Here is a 23,562-nt window from a genome sequence, read left to right as displayed (position 1 = left end):
ATATGCTTGATTTACCATCCGAACCACGGTTAATCGAGCTTTCGACGGGTTGTGTCGTTCCTTTGGCTGGGAGATGTTCCAGCTGTCTACCGACAAGGGTACACCGCACTCTGGGCTATCGGGATGGTTCCAAAACTCGGGATCCTTCATCGACTCATCCGTCCGGGGTGACGAAATGGAACGTAATTACGAAGCATCGAAGCGCAACCTACGGGAGAACACGAGATTCCGATTGCGTCCCAGTTTTTCTCCCCCATCAAAGCTTAGGTGGCCGAAGAAGAAAAAACAAAAATGGTGACATCGAAAGGTTGGAGGTCGAGAATAGCGCCAGCTCTCAGCGCGAAGGCGGATCTAGGTTGATGAGCAAAAACATAGAAAATCCTTTCAGATCGAAGATAAAAAAGAAAGAACAGAATAATCCGGAAGCTTCTCGCCATCGCCGGGCATCTGGTATCCCCAGGTCCTCGGTCGGGGACAGAATGAATCCCTAATGGAAAATTATCGAACATCAACTTTCTTCCCCCTCTCGCTAAGGATGGAAGATGAAGGCGAAAGAAAAAAAAATTACCAGGTTTCAACAATTAGGATGTCCAAGCAAAAAAAAACCTAAAAGTGAAAGCATTTCTCATGGAAACTTTTCCCAAGAACTAAACGAAGACAAAAAAAATGTTACCCACTACCTCGTCTGGAGGGACCTGTTTCCAGGGACGAGCTTTACTGGATACTAAAAACAAAGTGCTATCCCCCGTAAAATAGAAGGATCTTTCGGTCAAAACGGAAGCGACAGGTTTGCCGCCGCCGCCGCGTTTGTATCCAATTTCGAAACACCACCCCGGGGTTTGGGGATCGGTAAAGTTCGACAGCATAATTCGCCCCCGATTGGAAACGAAACCGAAAAGTTGAAATTACTTTCGCATTACTTTGAAGAATGTCACCCGGGAGAACCGGGTGTGGACAGAGGTCCGAGTGGACCGATTGGGACGAGGGAAAATCCTCTATGAAGTGAAACTAATTTACCACACGGAGACGAGATGAGCAAGTCCGCTAAGTACTCGAGACAACAGCTTAGGAAATATCAGGAAGCATCGTTGCACCGGGAAATCCCGAAGCCGGAATGGGACGAAAAGCACTGCTACGGAGCTAGAACGTGTAACATGGTGGAAAAACTGGGAAGCCGGACTGGGACGGAGGCAATGACATAAATCAGTTTCTTCGCTTTCATCCGTATGTCCGGAACCGGTGCAGTGTTCTAAAAATACAAACTTTGCCCATTAATTAATCCAATTCAGTAGCATTCATCAGACTGCTAGCGGTCTTTGGAGCGCGTCTAATTGCGAGCGGTCGCTCCGGGCGGAGGTGAAAAGAAACTTTTTCAACCCATCTTCAACTCCAGGCTCAGGTTTCAACGCCATACGCATCCATTCGTTCGTTCGCAGGAGAAATTGATGGTTTTGCCGAGCTTAACAAATGCCAATACGACTATACAGTTCTAATGAGCATTTTTTCCAGCGACTTTAATCTTTACCCTTATATTTTTACGAACTATCGGAACTATAATCTTTGAGCAATTCGGCCATGCTGTCCCTTTTGAGTTTTTATTAAAAATGGAATTGTCGAGCTGCTGGCGCTTATTTCATGTAAATTAGTATCAAAACTAGACTACCTTTGAACAAACTCCAAGGATTCAATAGAAAACGGGTACCGAGTTTGAGAAGATCCTGCCGACTGTTTGACCGCGTGATGAAGGTCGTTTGGCATTTCGAAATGAGCATCAAACCAATCACCCCATCGTCATCCCTTAACTCCTTCGGTCATATTTAAAACGCTGTTCAAAGGACGATGCCGTTTGTTTACACTGAGGCAATCGGGGCAGTCTGGCCAGGGTGAACGGCTGGCTAGCTTCTCATTTCCTTTCTCGTTGATCCGTAACTAATGACTGCCCGAATCGACCCTCAGGTGGCTGTCGGTTTTTGAAGATTCGATGGGAAAACGGGTAGGTAGAGTTTATCTCCCTTTTTCCCGACAAATGCCATCAAATAGCGATGATGTTTGTTTTGGTGTCCTTAAAAATGAACCGTAAAAACCGCGTACGACGTCGCTTTTCCTTTGCAGTACGGTAAAGCAAGCAGGTAAGGTTAAAGCGAACAAACAAAGGAATAAATGCAATGGTCATCTGGGATCGGGTATCTTTCGTTTTCCATTATTGTTTCCATTGACTACAACGAATACTCAACGCAATTTGCAAAAAAAATCTACTTAATGTGTAGATTCAACGATAGAGTTCTTAGGATTGAAAACTGTGCTTGATTAACATAAATATATACCATGATGACGATGAAAATAAATTCAATTTGTAGAAAAAAGTAAAGCAACAACATCAATCCGATGAGAAGTCAATTAGTTCGAATATGAATTGATTTTAATTTTTAGCACGCAATTTAATTATCCCGACAGGTAGAGAATAGGAAAAATACTCACACGGTAGCAGTTCATACGCTTTTCACTTATGTAAAAAGTTTTTTCACACATAATCCACTAATCTAAATGATTATTGTTGGTAAACACAAAACTACTTTGCTTAATTTTGTTTACGTTTGACAACTGTCCCTTTAAACTTCCGCGGAATCAGTTCCATCAACAAGGAAGAATGATATGGGTTCGCTCGCAAGCCAAGACCGAACTAGAGTTGGGTAATTTCTATTCACACGAATTCTACCATGCAGCGTTACATCCCGCTTCAAAAGTAGCTTAGTTTCAGCAGAACAATCACGACAGCGAAGTGCGACAGAGGTAGAAGTATATGGGGAAATATTTACAGCGTTTTACATCGCATCTGCAACCCTGGCAGTGCACGTAGAACATTAAAAAAATGATAGCCTACTGTAAAATATCAAATGATGTTGAACCATCAAACTTCCAAGTTGCAACACCAAACGGGTCAAGTAAAATATTCGTCGATTTCTAGGATTTCCTGCAATGGGGCATTTGAAGGATTTTGTATTTTTTCAGAAACGTCACCAAGAAGGTTCCTGTGAACGGATCGAACCTGGTGAGTTCCACTACAAGATGCCCATCACTACAAGGGCTGTGTGTGTTTGACAAGGTGTCAAAGCAAAGAGGAGCAGAGAAAATTTTCAATATGAAGATGGCTGACGGCTCTACGATCTTGAGAAGAAATAGACCCGGAACAAAAGCAAAGGTTTGCAATTCTTCTCCTTCACATTAGTGCCAACACCTTGCTCAGTGCCCCGTGTTAAGTGGTAGCCAGTTGAAATGACTTCGCCCTCAGTTCGGTGTCTCCTTAAATGGCGTTCGCTTCCCTTGTTGTGATGAGAAAGTGCACCCCTTCCACTGTGTACTAATCGATTACAGCGCAGCGCTGTCCATTGCAGTTGGGCTTGGTTTCCTTTCGATAATATGCTCCATACGTAATCTTTTTTAGGATTTTTCCAACTGGCCAGATGAGGTGTTCGAGGAGATGGACAGCACGCTTGCCGTGCAACAATACATTCAGCAGATGATCAAAAAGGATCCATCGAACGTCGACCAAATTCTTACTATGCCCGATGGGCAAGACGAGGGTGTATGGAAGTACGAGCATTTGAGGTGAGTGATGGGAGGATTTGCTGCCTGTTAAAGTTCTGCCCGTACTCACTTGACGACTGTTTGGTTTTCTTATGCAGACAATTTTGTATGGAACTCAATGGACTAGCCGTAAGGCTACAGACGCAATGTTTTCCGGCTACTTGCACACAGATGACGGCTACGGAACAGTGGATCTTCTTGTGCGCTGCCCACAAAACCCCGAAGGAGTGTCCGGCTATCGATTACACCCGGCACACGCTCGATGGTGCTGCTTGCTTGTTGAATAGTAATAAGTATTTTCCCAGCAGGTACGACCCGGGACCACCATCACGCTATAATCGCTGCCCATTAATTCCATCTTTGTTTGTTACGCTTTCTTTTCCACCTCGATAGGGTATCCATTAAGGAATCATCTGTAGCTAAGTTAGGTTCGGTTTGCAGACGCGTGTATCGGATTTTCTCACACGCTTATTTCCACCACCGGCGAATATTCAACGAGTTCGAGGAGGAAACTTCGCTCTGCTTGCGATTCACCAACTTCGTTACGAAGTACACGCTCATGTCGAAGGAAAACTTGATCGTACCCATTCCGGAATGTGAGCTTACGCCGGGGGAAAGTGAAGCCTAAGTGGCGGACAATATCGTCGACAGGGAAACGGCACGCGTTTGATCGTGAGAAGAAAAGCAGATAAACGTAACCGTTTAATGCCGAACGAGAAGATTAGAATCAACCCTCGTCCTGGTAAAAAGGAAAAACAAAAAACAACCGAACCTGCACGGAAAGGCGCCTCACAGAGTGTTGAAGGACAATAGGAACAAACAGTTTGAAGGGGATATTATATCCGGGTTCCCCACACGCTATATTCACTCGAAGAAACGCTAAAACCGCTAAAGCCAAAAACGGCAGTACAACAAACATCTGAACGAATACGCCATACATTGGTCTATTCGATTGCGTATTTTACCTTCCTTAAACGACTTTACATGTATCATATATTTATAACTAACTTCTTTTTGTTCCCTCTCGCGTTCTTCTGTTCATCTTTCAAATGTCTTACATTCGGAACGGACTTCTAGCTAGGATTCGCTCTATCCCTCAGAAAACAAAATATTGGAAGGAGTTAGAAAATCCACTAACATGCACGTTAAGTCACGCACCAAAATTCATTGATAACATCTTTTGCTGCAGTCAACAACCAAACATATAAGTGTAGCGGTGGAATTGCAATATAAAGTGAAATAGTGTACGTGTGTGTGTGTGTGCGATTATAAAGAACAAAAAAACATATAGCAAAAGATATTATGCAAACAAAAACACAGGACATTAACGTAAAAAAAGTAATATAATAGGTAATCCTATGAATATATAAATATTCATGTATAAATAGTGACACTATTATTTAATTGAACAAATCTACACACAACTCAAGAAAACAGAAAAAAATCATCGGTAAAAAGGTGCCCTAAATACGTCCTGTTGCCCAACGTTAAATTTAAATAAAACCATTTAAAGTATAGCAAAACTGTCGGGAGCATTTGAAACTCTAATAATACGAATCGTAATACCACAGGGACACAGAATGAATCCACTCAGAATTGACTAGATTTATGTGTTTCATGTAATTATTTTTAATTGACTATTCAATGACCCACATTTCGTTCCGTCATTTTCTCTGTTCTCTGTTAACTTTGACAATCTAACAAGGTTTTTAAGCAAGAATCGTTTCGTGGTTTAAAAAAGATAGGCTGCATTTCGTTTCTTTACATTTGTGTTATTGTAACCACTCCCGACCGATTGCCCCTTGGAGGAAAAACGGATGATCTGTGCCGTGGACAACTCATTCGAAGAACGAACTCGAACTCAAATCTGTAGTGAAACGAAAAATCATATGCGAATAAACAAACACCTTTCACTAACCGGGAACACGAGCAAACTCAACCGACATCCGGCGTAATCTATCATATAGTAGTTACATACATGCAACGTGCGTGAGACGGCGAAACATTATATTAAAAGCAAACTGTAATGTAAGGAGAAAGTAATAAAATACATTGATCTAATACTTTCCTGAAACATGTGGTAAAAGGACGTTTACTTGCCATTGTGAGAATGATATGTTTCGAGGAAAATTGAATGAGGCCCCTCACCATCGGTCAATTTATCTGTACAATGTAAACCCGTTGACCTGGGGTTGTTAAGGTACGGGGAGTTTAAATGAACATTTTCCTTGGCATTCGGTGAAGCAAACTCCTCCTGAGGGTTTGAGTTTAAAGCTCTACAATCTTTTTTTCTTGTGTCCAAAACGGTTCCCTTTTTTTAAACGGCTCAATAATTTTATTCACGAATGACTGGTTTGCATTTACGAGTTCAATGTAGCAAAAAGTAGGAAGATTAAAAATGTGTCTGTTTTAAATGCCTGTTGTATCAACGTGACTTCATGATACCATGACTAAAACGTTAATTTGTATTAACGTTAATTGTTTAATGAATTTACCTTTTTCCGTAGTTTATTAACCTATGGTGAGAGGCAAACGGTTCTGTACTCTACTTTTCTTTCTCAATATAACGAATAAATTATTCAAAAACGGCTGAGAAAAGTAAATATGAGGTTTGTACAAGTCACGTGTTCATAGGAAAAGATTTGCACACAGTCGTGCAAGTCGCTCAGCACTTGCTCCATCGCTGGTTTCCAACGGCATACTGCTGTCCTTTGCCGTTGTGGAGTCGTTCGTACTTTGGTTATTTTCCCTTCGTCTGTTTACCCTGCTTACCCCGTTTACCGTTAGCAAAATCCCTTTTTAAGTGTCTTCGATTTCGAACCCTGCTGCTGCTTACCTTTTCCCTGCGAACCACCAGCCGTACCGCCACCTCCACCACTGCTACTCCGTGGTTTTCCACCACCACCACTCCGTGGTTTTCCACCACCTTTGCTATTGTTTCCCGCACCGTCTGCGGTACCATTGCCAAAGTTCCGGTTGGGTCGTTTCTTCAACTGTGGTCCGCTGAAGTAGTTTCGTTTTCGTGCCCCTTCGGGAGTTGTGGGTATGCCGGCACCCAACCAGAAGCCAGCTTGCACCTTCGAGTGCTGATAGCCGGCCACTTTGGTGTCGATTTCATCCATCGATAGCAGTATGTGTACGCAGGGAATGTTCCGTTTTGCTACAATCCGCTCCAAACCGTCCTGCTGTGGGTCCCAGAACTCTTCGACTCTGAAATGAAAAGACATGGGAAGAAAGATAGATCAACATCAACCATCTGGGGTGGCAAAACCAGATCCAAACCCCCGGCCGTTACTTACTGTCTGTAGCAAATGCGTGTCACCTGATGCAGTTCGAAGTGTCGCTTTAGGATTTCCGCACAACTAACCGTCTTGCCGACGCCACCGTCCGATCCGGACCACACCACCGACCGGTACGAACCATCCTCGAGCGCTTTCTTGGCGTACTCGACCACATTCGGTACGGCCGTGCTTCCTTTCACCTGCATCCAGAGGAACTTTTCCGGCAGCACCTCGATCGGGATGAGCTCCTTGGAGAGGTCCTCCTCGACGTTCTTTCCCTTTTTGTAGTGCATCATTCTGATGCGTTCGCTTCGGTTGTACCCGTCTCAATGCCGTATATCCACCTAGCTTCCCAAACAACTCCCAAAGCGTTGTGGGAGAAATCTACGAAATAGAACAAACAAAGCCAGGGAAACAGATTAAGAAATTGAAGAGAAGTTGGTCGAAGACGGGTCTTTACTCAACGACGGGCATATGAACTTCGATCGATTAAGGCCGTCGCTAGGTAAAGAAATGTAAAAGGAACAATGCCAGGCGCCCGCAAGCAACCGAGAGTGTGTCGGGAAGGTTGTGGCGTAGCACCGGAATGTCACCAAGGAATGTTTTCTGCATTCCAAAGCGACCGAATCGATCGACGTTCGCTGAACCCTTTCGAAAGCAAAATGCGTGAGCAAATAAAGAACCTCATTCATTTCGTCTTAGTTTTCCGACGATTGAAGCGATGATGACTGAAAATATATATAATTAATCTCCAAAATTATATATATTCGACGTCTTCTCAGAAACAGCGAGTTGACCCAACGACTTGCCACCGTTTTACGTCATTCTATCGGGACACGCGGCCGATTCAGCTGATCAACCAGTTTCGCCAACGCCACCATCCGATGGCGGTTCAATTTAACTGAACTAGCTCGATTAGATTATCCAATTGAAAGGCGTGTACGCAAATGCGAGGGCTCAATGAACGTCGCATTTGTATCATCCTTGCTTGAGTTTCGGATGATAAATTACTGGCTGCCAAAGAAAAACCTCGTTGTAATCAATTCGCCATTTTTTAAATGCGTCATCTACAGATTATGGTCGGGGCGAAAAACTGGCTTATGATCCTAAACCCTTACAAACTGATGTCCAAACCGCGGTTTGTTTAAGGCTTTATCCTTTTGAATTAACTCCTACCTATCGTGCGAAAACTAGAAAAGGTTTCCATATGTTTAATGACAAAATTATGTGAATTGAAACGAAATTGGCAGATTACAGAATAAAATTCGTAAGGTCAAAATAATTAATAATAACCCCATTATTTTTCCCGAAAACACGCAAAAAAAATTGATAGAAGAATAACCTAGTATATTATATTTCTTTTTTTTTCTTTTTTTTTCTTTTTTTTTTCTTACTTGAAGGTAGCATTCTTATTATTTTGTTCAAAATCCAGCATATTTGAATTAAAAAAATGTGTTACTTTAAAAATTTCTTTCCCTTTGAGGGTTAAACAAACATTGATAATTAAAACCAGCACTAAATAACAATAAAACTCACATTTGGAACCGGCACATAAAACGCCACCGCTTCCAAAATAATTGATATCAACGTGATACTGCCATTGAAGAACCCAAGGAACATGTGCGAACATAGTCAAGCTACAAACGTTTTATTTCTTCATTGAACGAACACTTCTCACTTCTTGAGACCAACCACCGTACAAGAAGTGGCCGTGGAAATGATTCGTAATTTAATTGACTCTCACCACTTCTACACGTGCTGACGGAGGCCCCAGTAAAAGATAGATGATGAAAAAATTACCAACTCAAAGCAAGAAAGCAGCATCACATCTTGAACATTTGATAGAGAGCCAACCGTCGGTGACTTGTTCGAATAACGTCGATGCCGATGGCCTGTGGTTGACATCCACCGCTTCCAGTGTTCCGTCTAAGGAGGTTCACTTACATCGGAACGTGAACCGTGGTAAGATAATTTTCTCAAACACACAATTCAATTGTGCCACCAGTTCGACGGTGTTTCTATCCGGTTCGCATCCGGGGATTCAATATTTCCTACTGCGAAAAACCACACCACACGCATACGAAATCAAACAACCCACCCGGATCATCATCGCCATCGCCGTCGACATGCCGGTTAGGAAATTGGAACGGTGGAAAAACGAGTGGGTGAAATAATTTTCCATCGACAGCCTTCCAATGCTCTCGGATTGTATGTTCTCCAATGAGAATCACTAACACAAGCACCATCAGCACTCGGTTTTACGTCTCACATCTCTGTCGCTCCGGTTGCGGACTCATTGGGAGGTGAATAAAATCAAACAAACTTCCATCGCTTCCCTTTCGCACAAAGTTATGTTGGCGGCGTGAAAGAATTTCATTCAGAAATTACTCGTCCCATTCTTCGTCCTTTCGCCCGTAGAAGTGACACCCGCGATTCTGTTTTCCCGCACAATGTCTGTGTACGAGCCGGGAAGCTACAGAAACAACAGCAACACTCCAGAAGGAGACTAGAGAAGTACACTAAAGACTATTGTAGTAGTATTGTAATTTAAAAAAAAAAACTACAAACCAACATAGTGGAACAAACATATTTGAAACTGGAAACCTGGAATATAACCCGCAAGAAAGGCAAGGACCAGTGACGTCAAAACTTTCCCGCAATGGAAATATGTAAAAAAAATGAACGAACGAATGCGTCTTGTTCACTGGAACGGACGATAGCAACATATGTTGCAACCCGAAGGCATCGATTCGTAAGTAAGTAACTTAAACGAAGCACAGACGAAGAACTTCGAAACTAACTCCAACTGTATTTCATTCTCAAAACACGGCAGGATGTTTTATTGAATTTAAAACTATTTAATAATAAGTATTAAATCGTTAAAATAAAATAGTAATTATAAGATACTTTTTGCATAAAAAATATTATTTAAAAAAAATGTCCTTGTAAAGGTCATTAAACTTTACCAGTGCTGACGTTGTTGCAAAATATTACAAAATCACAGAGCTGGCCAAGTGCCGTGGTCAATTAACGTCAAGCCGACACATCGAGGGCACTGTCCGGAAATCATCTGAATCTTCTTTTGTTCAGTATACATTAAAACATATGCACGCAATTTCAATTTCATCACCGTCGTTCATCCTTCAATCATGCATTTTTAAACTCTCCCTATTGTTCGTGATTATCTCCTGACAGGGCAAAAAAAAAATAACCAAATTACATCCTCTGTAAAATTAAACAACATGCCGAACTCCACCGTCGTCGTAAACGCTTCATCATATTTACGGGAGCTATTCAAAGGCCTTTTTCAATTAATGAACACTCGGTAAACAAAAAAAAACAAAAATCGCAAACATGCACTCCAACGGTAAAGTGTAAAATTTTACCAATAAGCATCCCGTCCTACCCTGGGCGGGAGGAAGATTTATGGACCGCTTGGCCAACGGTTTTCCACCGGTTTGGAAAGTTGAAAAAGGTGAATGAAAGTTAATTGATTGGACGTAAATAACACCGAACGTGACGAGCTGAGCCTCACCGGGGAACAAAGCCATACTAGAACACGAACGTAGAACTTTTGACTGTGACAAGTCATGAGAAGTAAGATAGGTCGTCTATGATCGTATCTGATAATCCCACAAGCGGAGTTCTTAAAAATAAATTATATAAATAAGGATACGGTAAGCAATGAAAAATACAAAACAAATGTCAATATATTGAAAACCAACGTTTAAAATACTCAAGTTTGGAACTAGCTGGTTTAAAAATACACTATTTTTTATTTTCAAATCGATTAACGATAAATTCGTCAAACTAGCTACATAACGAACACATTACCCTTACAATCAACAAGTGGCTTCCCATTGAATACAAGATCTGTTTTTCATTCTCGTTCTTTCCAGCTCACCGGGTCAGTCGACAACCGGGACATTTTTAACCATGGCACAATTATTTTAAACTGTATGTACCAAAACGAAAAAAAAATCCAAAATAAATTAAATGTCTTTCAATTCGATTTATTTTTTACGAACTCGTTCGAAATGAAACCTGACACTCGAGTCTGCGTCTGCGTGCCGAGTGCCGGTGACGTGCTTCGGGAAAAGGACCTCCCTTTCGGTCGTCACAACTTCGTGCCATGACGTCAGCAGCGGGAACCGCAAGGATCGACCTCGGGTACGACTGATCGGTGCCACCCCGTGGGATGTTTACTAATTTTACCACCTCATGACTACCGTTTATCGGGATCTACTTTGCACCCAACAAGGCTTTTTTCAATCTTCGTTCGGGAAACCACACTTATTGAAAATGTGATTGGGAAAATCATATTCCGTGGGACACTTTTTTCTTCTCTTCGCTTGCGTGGTTCAAACGGGTTGATGGAACACTCTCCTCCCTAATCGATATGCTGCTTTTCATTCATTCTTTTTTCCCCCTTCCCACGCCTGAATAGACATCATTCTAATGCATTGGTCTACGCGGAGCGAGGACAACTTCATTACTTCCACTGAAAAGGCCAAGCTGTTGCGCGCGTCGTCGGATCGTCGTCGGAGTGCCGGAGTCCCGACTGTGGTACGCGTTGGAATGTGGATCGTATCGAAGGGTGGGCACCTCCCGGGTTTCCTGCTGATACCAGCGGGGCCAAGGAACGACGAATGTTGCTTTCTCTCTCGTTCGTATCCGGTGGAATTCATATCATCCTTTTTTCCCCCCAATGAGCCCCGAGAGATAAGCAGCAAAACACCCACCAACCGTCAAGTGATGGATGATGGATGCAGAAGAGGAATGGGAAGCATTTCGAAAGCGAATGAAAAGCGCCCAGGATACCCCTAGTTGGCGAATACTTTATCGACAATCCTATCCCGCCGATGGTAATGATGAAAAACGCCGAAGCTACCGACAACGATAACGATGATCCACCGAGGGGGGAACCCGTGAGGATGTCGTAAAAGGGGAGAAAATACAGAAGAAGGACCGCCAAGGACCGCCAGGATCTATTCTGACCGACAGAACGACCAACGGCTCAGTTACCATCGGGAAGTCGTACCGTCCGGTTGTGCCAGCAGGACAAAACAGGATAGCCCGGGAGCTCTTGTTGCAATTTCTAGAATTGAGTGATCATTTCCAGTGCACAAAAAGAGTGAATTCTTCAACCGGTCTATAAGAAGGGAAGTTTCCTAGTGTAACAGATTAAGAACCCCCAGTGCTATGTGATTTGCTATGTTTGATAAATAGAAACAAATTAACGCATGGTGAAAGTGTTTAAATGGCTGTGATAAAAATCCAAAAAACACATTGTTCCTGAAAATAATATTTTATACCTTTTGTAAACGATGGATATTTTTCATATGGAAAAATATTTACCCACATCTTTTTAAGATTATATAGAAATGTCGCACAAATAAATGTTCCAAATTGCGAGTTCGAATCAATACGACAAACACTGATACGAATATGTTTTATGATAGTACACGAACATGTTTTTCGCAATTAAAAAAAAAACCTCTCCAATTAATTTTTGCAAACGTGTATGGATAAAGATCTTTGAATGAAACAACTATCATTATGATTTTTATTCATTAATAGTGAAAACATAAACTGTAAAATGCAAAATTTTAGAATATAACAGTGTACATTTAGTAATATTGAAACAGAACCAGAACAGAAAAGAAACTTTTTCGAAAATTTAATTTCACGTGTTTCATGGAACTTCGACAAATCACTCTCCTTTATATCATCGTTTATGCCATAGTCATAATCTAAATGCACAGGTTCTAAATGAAAATCGTTCTATGGCGACTAATACTGATATGCAATGTGTGATGGACCACTGAATAGAGAATAACGATCTGATTGTAAAATCACAATCCTAGGACTAACCATGAAACAGACATAGGATGGATAGTTACACGATGACGCACTCGTTAATTTGAGAAGCAAAGTTTCATATGAACAAGCGAACCCAGTGCAACTTAATCGTTGCTAGCGGCAACGCGTCTGCATCTATTTGCGAAGATCATGAAAACGCATTTTAGGTTTCACATAAAACGAATTGATAACTTCACACAAACGGTCAGCTTGATCAGGGCAGTGAATCATCAAGATTTATAGGGTCTTTGGCATCGGCCGGTAGCTGCGATCATTTGGCGATGCGTTCGTCTTAGCAGTTTGAACGATTGTTTATAAATTACGAACGTTCTCCGAAATGTGCCACGCAATGCAGCCCCGTTCGCGTTAGCGTTGGCCGTCGTGATATAATCGTTGGCGCTCAGCTGAACGCAGAACGTGCCGCTCTATTTTTGACATTTATTGCCCTCCACAGAACGCCACACGCCCGCTGCACCAACCGGAGACCATGGACAGCAAAGAGTTCCGTCGCCGGGGCACCGAGATGGTCGAGTACATCTGTAACTACCTGGAGACGCTGGAGCAAAGGCGCGTGACGCCTTGCGTGGAGCCGGGCTATCTGCGGCACCAGCTGCCGGACGAGGCCCCGGAGGAACCGGAACCGTGGGACCGGATCATGCAGGACGTCGAGGACAAGATCATGCCGGGCGTGACGCACTGGCAGCATCCGCGCTTTCACGCGTACTTCCCGTCCGGGAACTCGTTCCCGTCCATCCTGGGCGACATGCTCAGCGACGGGATCGGGTGCATCGGGTTTTCCTGGGCCGCCAGTCCGGCCTGCACCGAACTAGAGACGATCGTGCTGGATTGGTTGGGTAGGTGGATACATACACTTTTAAAACAGATCATTTGATCATTTAAGTAACACCGTTACACCCGTTATCCTATTCTAACTGTGACGTACTAAATACGTGACGCAGACGTCACAGCATCACCAAGCGGCGTTACGACGTGCTGCTCGTGACCAAAAACCATAGCCTCCAAAAGAGGAAAAAACACCATCCATCCCGCCACAATAATGCAAACAAACAGGTCGCGGGTGTGCGTAAATACTCTTGGACGGTAGCATGAGCGAATCAAAATAAATCATACAAACATTTCTCGCACACACAACTTGTACAACAAGCCTTCGTTGAGAAGGAAAAAGAATACGGAACATTTCTTCCGGTGCTCGGCCGCAACGGGCCAGAGGAACACGAGGAGAAAGGAGGTGTGGGAGAGTGCAAAATCGAGGGGGTAGGTCAGTGGAACCGATCGCCTATTTTTAGATCAATCTTGTGTCCGAAAATAGCCCGCCAAGTCGATCGGAATGGGAACCATGCGGTACTACAACGATATTTAACGGTTCAATTATTTTTACAACCGTATCGCATACGCGCGGGGGTTCTTTTTTATAATCAATCATTGGCAATCGATCGTGAGAAGACGCACAAAAAAAACAGCAGCGCTCAAATTACCACCAATTCATTGGTGACGACGATCAACAAATCGTCGAACGTTTGTTTTGGTTTCGAGACAGATGAAAGATTTACGGGTGTGATTGAACGAAATTTATGGCCATCACACGCCGAATGGAGGGACAGGTTTAAGTAATCGGTGGTAAAAGTGTACGTTATTTATATGAAACAGATGGCTTTTCCGGAGGAGGAAGCGAACACTGGTTGGATGTTGGTGTAGAAAAGTGTTATCATCATAATATTTTGTTCAAAGCAACAAGCGAAGCGAAATTGCAAATTAAGAGACCTAAAACTAATTTAATTTCCAACTTTTCCACGTGCACGCTTTAAAACTATACTATCAGCACTTTTGTATGCGCCCCACGCACTCGACGGTATGTTTATCGCCATGAACTGCACCGTTTAAAAATAATTGAAATTCTTCACACATGACTCACGGCGCAGATGCTCCTTCCGGTCGTAGATTTTTTTTTCCACAGAAACGCCTTCACGATCGTGCCCTCCCGAAAATATTCTTCTCCAATCGAGGAAATCCACACGTTCTCCAAAACGGGGTGTGCGTGTTGTTTTTCTTCCCACTACGCCTACCGTCATAACCGGCAGCAAGAAAGACACCGTGACGCCTAGCCCGAAGAAAATAGATGCTGTTTGGTCCAACTCATTACCATAAATAATCGATGATAGAGCAGGGCCGAAGGCAAATGTGACGACACGGGTTAGGAAAGCGAGTAGATATGGAGTGTGAAGCATAGGCAGGCTACTGGAGGAATATTTCACGCCATCTTCAACCGGCTCCACCATGCCTATGGCTCAGATCGAAGTTTTCCCAGCGAGAGGTTCCGCGTGGAACGGTAGCATAAAAATGGCCCACCGTGACACTCCTTCTCCGACCCCTCTGAGAAAGGATGTTGTAAACGGTGTAATAATGATGAAATTTTGCCCACTTGTTACTCCATCGGCTGTATGTTGGTCACCGTTGGCAGCAGAACTGTGTTGAGAGCGCGGTCTGGTCGAAATGATAAATTGCATTTTAATTAGATCAGTGCGTGATGGCATTCCGTGGCGGTTTCATTCTGCTAGAGGAGTCCATTAGTCGTTTGCAGATTAGGTACACTAATTTTGGTTGAATCACATTTCTTCTAAAATATTTTAACTGAAAGATATAAAGAAATTATTTAGCTCAGAGTTGCGGACTTGTTCTACATAACACCAAAAGTTGTTGCTAACTGAACTTAGACAATTAATCCATCTGGCCATAATTTAATTGAAAACTAGTGATGATAAACGAAAACTAGTTTGGCAAATTACTGATAGAGTTTAATTAGTAATTACCACCGTGAGCTAGCGGCTACCTTAAGGACATTAATGAAGAGGATATTCATTAACAAGTAGTTTAAGAACCACTCTCCACTCCTGTTTCATCTTTCCGAACAGGTAAAGCGATTGGTCTTCCGGATTCGTTTCTCGCACTCAAACCCGGAAGCCGTGGAGGTGGCGTAATACAGGTAACGGGTTTGCTACTATTATCATCACTCGACGGAAGAACTAACTCCCTTGCTCTATTGGTTTCCCCTTTGTAGACGTCCGCCTCCGAGTGCGTACTGGTGACGATGCTGGCCGCCCGTGCCCAAGCCATCAAGTATCTGAAGCAACAGCATCCGTTCGTCGAGGAAGGCCACCTGCTGTCGAAGCTGATGGCGTACTGCTCGAAAGAGGCCCACAGCTGCGTGGAAAAGGCGGCCATGATTAGCTTCGTCAAGCTGCGCATCCTTGAGCCGGACGAAAAGTGTAGTCTGCGGGCGGACACCTTGATTAAGGTAGGGTAAAGCTTTCTTAACCAATTCCGAGAAAGTGTCCGAGTTAAATTTTCCCAAATTTATCAATGCCATCACCCGCATTCATTTTGAGTAAACGAAAGCCCCACTCCATCGTAAGATGTGTAAAAGAAATGTTTTGAAACTGATGCATCTAGCACAGGAGAATGATACAGCTGGAGGTTGTCTTTGGTTGCCCCGCGGAGGAGTGTGAAGTAATTTCTAAAAGTAAACAAGACATTCCGAAACAAATGACTCACATTCGTACGTACCGGTTCGAAGCAAAGTAAGCCTTTCCGTATTTCTTGCCAAGGTTTGTTCATAAAATCAAATTTAAATCGAACAAAAGTTGGCAAGAACTCACTTAAAGGAGTATAATATTATAATTTGTGTTGCGCAAAGGCACCTTTCAGTTTATTAACAAAAATACTGTTTCCACCCTTGTCTTCTGATTTTCTTTTCGCTTTTATCAATCGATGCCTAGGCGTTCATAGCTTTTGCAAAATCGTCTGTTTTAAACTTCTTTCCTAATTCATCACACAAAACAGTGGTGGAAAATCGATCACAAAACCGATCGGCGTGACGAAGCGAACAAACGCACAATCCATAGCATGGTCGCGTTAATTTCCAGCCTCCTTCCTACGTGCCACGTCCTCCAGGGCACGGCGGGCCTGCTGCTGACCGTGCTCGAATCCAACCGCGAACCCCTTCCGGTAGCCTTCGTCAAAATTTCGCTGATAGTGCAGCTGCCGACCGGCATCGACTCCGTCCGCGTAGGCGGCCTTAACGAGCGGTTCCGTGGCCCGCTGGGCGTCCCGTTCGGCCATGTCAATGTCTTCCCGGTCCATCCCTTTTTATTTTAGAACGCCTTCATGCGGAGCGGTCGCGGTCACGTGGAGAAGGAGGCGAGAAAGAAACAAAGGAGAAGGAGGTGGTGTGATTAAAAGGATCCCTTTACAAATCCCACTACCATGCTGGTAAAAGTACTTTTGCAAAATCGAAATCGTCCCTTGATGCTGGTTTGTAATTTGTGCCGCTGACTGACATCTGAATCGAACCGCCACAAGATTAAACGTCATGGTAGTCATGGCAACCAACAAACAGCCGGCGGGACTGCTAGAGATGGCTACATGGTTCCGCTTCTTTGAAACTGCACCCAAACATGAGTTGAATATTGTTCAAAAGTGCTTTTTATTTCCCCACTAGATTAGTTTGCCTTCGGCCAACGCCACAGTGATAAAGAACTACGTGCCTCTCAGTCGATTGGTAGCGAACGGTGGTACTGTAAATAAGCGTCCCACAGGTCAGCGAGAAAGGTTAATGGCGGAGAGACGGTAATTTTATTTAGTTTTGTTCTACTATCTGGCTTCCGTTGCCTTTGTTTACGGCGTTGTCCAAGGTGAGTTTAAGGCACGGCGTAGTATACAAAAACATCGAGGTTCGGTCCAGAATTTGATGGTCAATCAAGAGCGTATAGGGATTTGCAAATAACATTGTTCCCTAACGTATCATTATTTTGTTTTTGTCAGATGAGATTGAACAAATGTTCAATCGATCGTGTCTTCCAAGGGACGTTTGGTAATTCATGGATCCAGGAAGCAAGGCACGCCTACCTAATGACGTCATTTCTCTCGACTGTTTTAAGGCCATGGAGGAGGACGAACAGCAGGGCCTGATACCGTTCTTCGTGTCGACCACGCTTGGCACGACCGGTTCGTGTGCGTTCGATGATCTGGCAGAGATCGGCGAGGCTTTGCAGCGTTTTCCCAGCGTCTGGCTTCATGTGGATGCGGCCTATGCCGGTAACTCGTTCATCTGTCCGGAGCTGAAGTACCTGTTGAAAGGCATCGAGTACGCGGACTCGTTCAACACCAACCCGAACAAGTGGTTGCTGACGAACTTCGACTGCTCGACACTGTGGGTGCGTGATCGGCTCCGGCTCACGTCGGCACTCGTCGTGGATCCGCTCTACCTAAAACATGGCTACTCCGACTCAGCCATCGATTACCGGCACTGGGGTGTACCGCTGAGTCGTCGGTTTCGTTCGCTTAAGCTGTGGTTCGTACTGCGCAGCTATGGCATCAGTGGGCTACAGGCGTACATCCGGCACCACATCCAGCTGGCGAAACGGTTCGAGTCGTTGGTACTGAAGGACGGCCGGTTCGAGGTTTGCAACGACGTCAAGCTTGGGCTGGTGTGCTTCCGGCTGAAGGGCACGGACCGTATCAACGAGAAGCTGCTGTCCAGCATCAACGCTTCCGGTAAGCTGCACATGGTACCAGCTTCGGTTAACGACACGTACGTCATACGGTTCTGCGCTACGGCACAGAATGCCAAGCTCGAAGATATAGGTGAGTGAGTCCTTGATGAGAAAATATAACAAATACTCTTCCTTTGACTGAGCCAAATGCTTGACAGACTTCGCCTGGGACGTCATTAGTGACTTCGCCGCGGAAATACTGGAAAAGGAACAGGCGGACGAAGTCAGCGAAATTGTCGACAGGCGCAAGACGCACACGCTGGCCCAGAAACGGTCGTTCTTCGTGCGCATGGTTAGCGACCCGAAGATCTACAATCCGGCCATCAACAAGGCCCAAACACCGCACCGTATTTCGACGGAGCTGACCTCACCCGGACACGATGGCACCGTAGTGACGGTCCAGTCCCCCAAGTATGCATTTTCCCAAAAAACACAAAAATGCGTCACTGGTTGCCAATTGATTAATCGGATGAAATTCCATTTGCTCCCCGCCTAGGACTCCCGGATCGGCGACATGGATCAGTTGGCCGCTGGCATTCCTGTTCGCTTCAGCGGACGATGGTACGAAGAATGATGTCACACTGAGGTACGGATACACCCTTTTCTTGACTCATAGCCAAGGCGGCCTTAAGAAGTGCATCCTTTTATCCTTCTTGTTTTCTTTTTTTCCTATTTTATGAAGATTCCGCCACCTCGACACCATGATGAGGCTGTCGGCTTCCCGCCGCAACTCGGCCACCGGTGGCTCCTCGCCGTCACCCGAGGCCGAAAACGGTATAACCCTGCTCAAGTCACCGAAAAAATCCCCGATCATGCTACGAAAACGGGGCACATCGCCGAACCCGCCCACCGCCAGCAACGCCAACAATGGATCGAACAAGTAATGCAGCAACATCATAACCAGTCAGCTTATCCTCCTCTCCCCTCTCCACCCGGCCACTATTCGAACGAGGGAATGATCAAACAACGAGATGCACCGGTTCGCCAGCTTTTAAGGAATTATATCTTAAACAACGTTACGAAAACAAACAGTTTATCTAAATCTGATCTAGCCGCAACACACTTCCCCCAACATGGATGTTACTTAGGAGTGCAGGGCCAAAGTCGAACTCAACCGTAATTAAAATAAATCCCCCTTCCTCCCGAGCGGACGCGGTCATCCGCATGAAGGAAGACATGGCAAGTGGAACCAGATATTAGAAACTCAACTTTGCTGTATTTATTCCCGTGCATAAATAAACAATGGTCGAACGCACCAACGGTCGGCTTCTTGATGAAATCTGAACCACACTCCATAAAACACACGGCTGATCGGATTTGTCGGTTAATATCGATAAGTTCGATCGATCGTGTACACAACATTCCTTCGCAGGTAAGTGGCCACTTGAGCTTTTCTGGAATTTACTCACCCACTAGCCAGTCTACTGTTTGTCCTGCCGGTAAGTTAATATATTTTCCGACATTTAACAGCACTTCTCGGGAATGTTTGTGGCCGACCCGATGGGCAAACTGTTTACTTCCAAATACGCAAGTTGTACGGCGTTACATTCCGGCATCCGATCAAAGCAGTGTGATGTGCGAAGGTGATCATTTTGGGATGTTGGTACGGGCTACATTCCATTCGAGATAGGTCAGGTTCCGTCTATGTACTGCTAGAGATCACCTCAGATTTCAAAGCGGACGTCACTAGACTATGGCGAAATTCTTGCTAAACAAGAATGCAATAGTCTGGAATGGTATTTGTCTCTACGTCTCTACAATGTATAAGGCAACATATCGATGGAAAGATCGGATGATCATTGACTATAAGTATTACAGCTGGGCCTGCATAACGTAGAATTTAGGGCTTATGGGTTTTTCATAGCTTACTACGATTTTTTGTTCTATAAGCGCTTCGCGATAACCTCCAGTTTACTGAATTCATCATTGAAGAGCATACGGAACTTGGTCTTGTAGGGAACCATAATTCTAAAATATCCAATATTTCATACATGCCTCATGCGACATTCGCGATCAATTTAGCAATATTACAAAAATGTATTTGAAAAAGATTTTCTCTCCGACACAATCTGTTTCGAATGTGCACACTTGTTTTTCGTTGACACATCCCTGGGGGATTTGGTAAGCGAAACAGCTATCGCATTCAAAGGCCTACAATCGGACAAGGTCAGCCGGAGGAAAGACTACAATCTTCAAATGGGTGTGTACATGCTAAAACAAAACGTTAAAAAACAGTTAGCCATCTTATCAACGAAAGGAAGCATAACACACGTCAGGTCATCTGAAGGTTCGCGCATTATCACCGACAGACGAACCTGGGATGAGCATAATTAGGCGCCCGCAAGTTCAGTTTGACCGCGAGGTTTTTCGAAGCAACACTTGGTGTTCCTTGTGGTGTGATCGTCCGTGACGTAAAATCATACAATTATGCTACCGAAATGGATTTCTACAGTGTTGTTGCTGGCGACGGTTGTGTGTAATCGAGCGGAAGAAGCGCCTCAAGTTGAACCCCCGAGCGCTATGGACTTTTCCTACGCCCAACTTTGGAAGTACGCACAACAGCAATGCGAAACCAAAGGCATCACTCCGTCGGAGTTTACAAAATCGTGGCTCGCCGTACGGCAGTGCTTAAAAGAAAAGCTGAATGTGGTCCAGTTGAATGAGGATTCGATGAGAATGGATATAGACAACCAGCACGACATACTGGGTAGGTAAGTAAGCGCAAGAGTGAGTGCACGCAGAGTCCTGGAAAATGGTTATACAAATGTTCGTCCCGGAATAACAGACACTGCCCGGATCTGTTCGAGGGAGTCAAATGTTTCGACCCGTTCGTGAGCATGGTGCAGGGCTGCGTTAACACGGAGAGCTTCGAGATCTTCCAAGCCTTGCGTGGCTGGTTCCAGGGCATCTTGGAGTACCTTTGTGAAAACAACGGCGCTAACGTTGGTAGGTAGCACGGATTTGTTCTTCTGTGAATTTCAAAGTTTTTCGCATGATGCACTGGGTGGAGTTTAAAATTGATTGGTTTCATATCGACCTCAGTTTACGACAAGAACAAGCATGATAATTGTACACATGAAATCAACAAGTACATCATTACCTGCGCTGCCGAACACGTAGTCCTCTCGCCGGAGTTGAATCGTAAAACACTTACGCAGGAGAACTGCAAGTATGTTTATAAATTACAACGACATTACCGGTGGCCGGTGTTAATCAAAGCATATGTTTCTATTTGATCTACCAGTTCGCTGGCGACGGCTAAAGATTGCCTACTCGGAAAGCTGAAAGATTGCAGTGTGTTCGCCAACGGGGCACGATTGTTCTACGAGAACTTCATTCAAATTACGTCCTGCAAAAACTACATACCCAAATCCGACTGAAAATAAATCGTCACCATTGACGAAACGTTTGAGAATTTGAAGATGTGCTACTGTTTGTCAACTCTTTTATCGGTAAAGTCGATCCACAGGTCACATTGTTTTGGTAAGTAACCAATTCTAAAAAGCCTAAGTGTAATATTGTTAGAATGCCTTTAACTCCAAATAACAGCCCGCTATCCAAAACTGTTGGATATAAAATGTTTCAAACCATTCTGGCAAAATGACGAAGGTTTGGGTTAACCAGAAGGGATAGGACCTTTTCCATGTTTGCTCTAAAATATTGCGAAGTTCACCTGCTGCAATAACCACACACCACTATAATTGCCTAGAAAATAAACGACATGGAGATTGAAGGATACGAGGTTCGGCGATGGTCTACTTTTTGTCTCTTATACAACGCAAACGTGCCCCACGTCACGTCCCAAACCAACCGGACGAGACGAGCATGTGATCGACGACGATGCTTCTGTCCCCCAAAACCAAACCGACACACCAAAAGTGTCAAAAAGTGGCGAAATTGTAGCGAACAGTTTCAACGAGATGATTCATCTAGGAATTCACCTTACGCCTAGTTCCGTGTGCCAGGTGCACGTGCCACTGTCCACGCTTTGGAAACACGATCGCGATCGATAATCGTTCTCCAAAAAGGGGTTCAACAGAAGAAGCCAATAGCAAACAAAAAAACCGCGACGATGGTCATTCATCAACCTCCGTTGCCAATCGGCAACAACCTTTATGTAGCTGTGACCAATGGACCAGGTTCGCTACGGTGGACGAACGAGCCACCAAAGAGACTACCGGATGACGGATGACGTCTCAATAGCAAACAAACGCTCCATTCCTTCCCCCCTCCGCAAGAGTGTCCTCAACCTCTCGAATTCCTCTTTTTTGCAGCACTTTGCACACGCTAAGTGTGCACGCCCGCTCAAAGGCCGGTTCATGACGAAACCGGGTAAAATTATTACAAAATGAATAAAAAGCGCACCTCCCAGGGAGAGAAAACATTGTTTTAAGTATAAAAAAACAAATGTGAACGACAAAAAGAAAACTAAATTTAACTTGAAAACCACAGAAGAGTGGAATTCCCGGTCGGGCGGATTTTCGCCCGCTGCCCGCGTGGCCTTTCAGGGCGGTTCGCAAACTCATTCATGAGCCAAAAGTCTGCAGATCACGGCGTGGCGTGTGTCGGTACGGTAATTGATGTTTGACCGGCATACAACCGTGCATAATTCGTGGGGCCACGGGCATTTCTGTGCCTTTGCTCCATGGGAACTCCCCTCTTGAGACGGCGAAAAAAGGTGTGAATGACGCATCCGCCATGACGTAGCACTTTTATTTGCCCATAAACGATGGGCGATGGGCATAACGCGATGGATAGGTCTATCCCCTATGTTGTTTCCCTCTCTTTGCCGGGTGAAACTCCAAACGCGCAATGTTTGCGAGCGGTTTTACACGATACGGTGGAGCCTTCCGGTCGATTTGGAGTTTGCCCAAAGACTTTGCCAAACGACGATCTACCTGACATTCCTCCTCGGAGGCAAAGCAGGATGGACTTTGGACCATGTGGATTGATGCCACGATCGACAGCTGTTGATTTTTTTCAGCTAGCTCTTGGACAACAGAACATTGAATGGGCGGGCAACATTCGAAAGATGAAGCAGAAGCATAGAAAGCGAATGGATTCAAGTAATGACAAGACATTTTTGACACCGCGTTGAAAGTACTTGTTCAAAACGATATAAAAACGACACTGGATATCCCAAGGAAGTAACAAAGAACCTGTAAATATGTATTAAAGTCAGTTTTCTGCCCTGCTGTTAGGACCGTTTAGTTCCCGGATATTTGGGCTTTTGATTTTGCATGTGCGAATAATAACAGTTCCTT

General features: G+C 44.3%; 4 protein-coding genes across 5 annotated transcripts in view; 3 read left to right on the top strand and 1 right to left on the bottom strand.

Annotated features, from left to right (window-relative positions):
* The first annotated feature begins 3,117 nt into the window (after window positions 1–3,117).
* Window positions 3,118–5,650, top strand: LOC131261896 (MOB kinase activator-like 4). 2 transcript variants are annotated; one of them, XM_058263747.1, is made up of 4 exons: window positions 3,118–3,199; window positions 3,443–3,606; window positions 3,684–3,893; window positions 3,979–5,650. In XM_058263747.1, the coding sequence occupies exons 1-4, from the start codon at window positions 3,140–3,142 to the stop codon at window positions 4,211–4,213; spliced, it is 669 nt and encodes a 222-aa protein (XP_058119730.1). In that variant the 5' UTR covers window positions 3,118–3,139; the 3' UTR covers window positions 4,214–5,650. The 2 variants fall into 2 exon arrangements, with proteins under 2 accessions (XP_058119730.1, XP_058119731.1); XM_058263748.1 differs by having other exon boundaries at window positions 3,684–3,902; window positions 3,976–5,650.
* A 538-nt stretch (window positions 5,651–6,188) lies between these two features.
* Window positions 6,189–23,562, bottom strand: part of LOC131263810 (ribonuclease P protein subunit p25-like protein) — a 30,023-nt gene continuing 12,649 nt past the window's right edge. The window contains exons 2-3 of the mRNA XM_058266070.1: window positions 6,885–7,250; window positions 6,189–6,795 (exon numbers count right to left, since the gene is read on the bottom strand). Of these exons, the coding sequence (XP_058122053.1) occupies window positions 6,369–6,795; window positions 6,885–7,162 (705 nt within the window). The 5' untranslated portion in view covers window positions 7,163–7,250 and the 3' untranslated portion in view covers window positions 6,189–6,368. The remainder of the gene's footprint in view (window positions 6,796–6,884; window positions 7,251–23,562) is intronic.
* Window positions 13,216–19,510, top strand: LOC131263808 (aromatic-L-amino-acid decarboxylase). The gene is made up of 7 exons (XM_058266068.1): window positions 13,216–13,582; window positions 15,659–15,729; window positions 15,805–16,041; window positions 17,684–18,389; window positions 18,457–18,709; window positions 18,795–18,884; window positions 18,981–19,510. The coding sequence occupies exons 1-7, from the start codon at window positions 13,216–13,218 to the stop codon at window positions 19,180–19,182; spliced, it is 1,926 nt and encodes a 641-aa protein (XP_058122051.1). The 3' UTR covers window positions 19,183–19,510.
* LOC131263812 (uncharacterized) lies at window positions 20,726–21,678 on the top strand. Its single transcript, XM_058266072.1, has 4 exons — window positions 20,726–21,009; window positions 21,084–21,244; window positions 21,341–21,467; window positions 21,543–21,678. Exons 1-4 carry the CDS (start codon window positions 20,726–20,728, stop codon window positions 21,676–21,678), a joined length of 708 nt encoding a protein of 235 aa, XP_058122055.1.

This window comes from Anopheles coustani, chromosome 2 (assembly GCF_943734705.1).
Source record: "Anopheles coustani chromosome 2, idAnoCousDA_361_x.2, whole genome shotgun sequence".
Lineage (NCBI taxonomy): Eukaryota > Metazoa > Arthropoda > Insecta > Diptera > Culicidae > Anopheles > Anopheles coustani.
Note: the sequence above shows the minus strand (reverse complement) of the source record. Positions and strands in the feature narration are given on the sequence as shown.

Excerpts from the sequence above, each read along its gene's own strand:
- LOC131261896 (XM_058263748.1), top strand. The coding sequence starts at position 3,140 with ATGAAGATGGCTGACGGCTCTACGATCTTGAGAAGAAATAGACCCGGA. Across the intron at positions 3,607-3,683 it reads TGGAAGTACGAGCATTTGAG|ACAATTTTGTATGGAACTCA; the intron begins GTGAGTGATGGG and ends TTTCTTATGCAG. Across the intron at positions 3,903-3,975 it reads TTTCCCAGCAGGTACGACCC|TAGGGTATCCATTAAGGAAT; the intron begins GGGACCACCATC and ends TTTCCACCTCGA.
- LOC131263808 (XM_058266068.1), top strand. The coding sequence starts at position 13,216 with ATGGACAGCAAAGAGTTCCGTCGCCGGGGCACCGAGATGGTCGAGTAC. Across the intron at positions 16,042-17,683 it reads GGGCGGACACCTTGATTAAG|GCCATGGAGGAGGACGAACA; the intron begins GTAGGGTAAAGC and ends GACTGTTTTAAG. Across the intron at positions 18,885-18,980 it reads AAGAATGATGTCACACTGAG|ATTCCGCCACCTCGACACCA; the intron begins GTACGGATACAC and ends TATTTTATGAAG.
- LOC131263812 (XM_058266072.1), top strand. The coding sequence starts at position 20,726 with ATGCTACCGAAATGGATTTCTACAGTGTTGTTGCTGGCGACGGTTGTG. Across the intron at positions 21,010-21,083 it reads CAGCACGACATACTGGGTAG|ACACTGCCCGGATCTGTTCG; the intron begins GTAAGTAAGCGC and ends CCGGAATAACAG. Across the intron at positions 21,468-21,542 it reads CTTACGCAGGAGAACTGCAA|TTCGCTGGCGACGGCTAAAG; the intron begins GTATGTTTATAA and ends TTGATCTACCAG.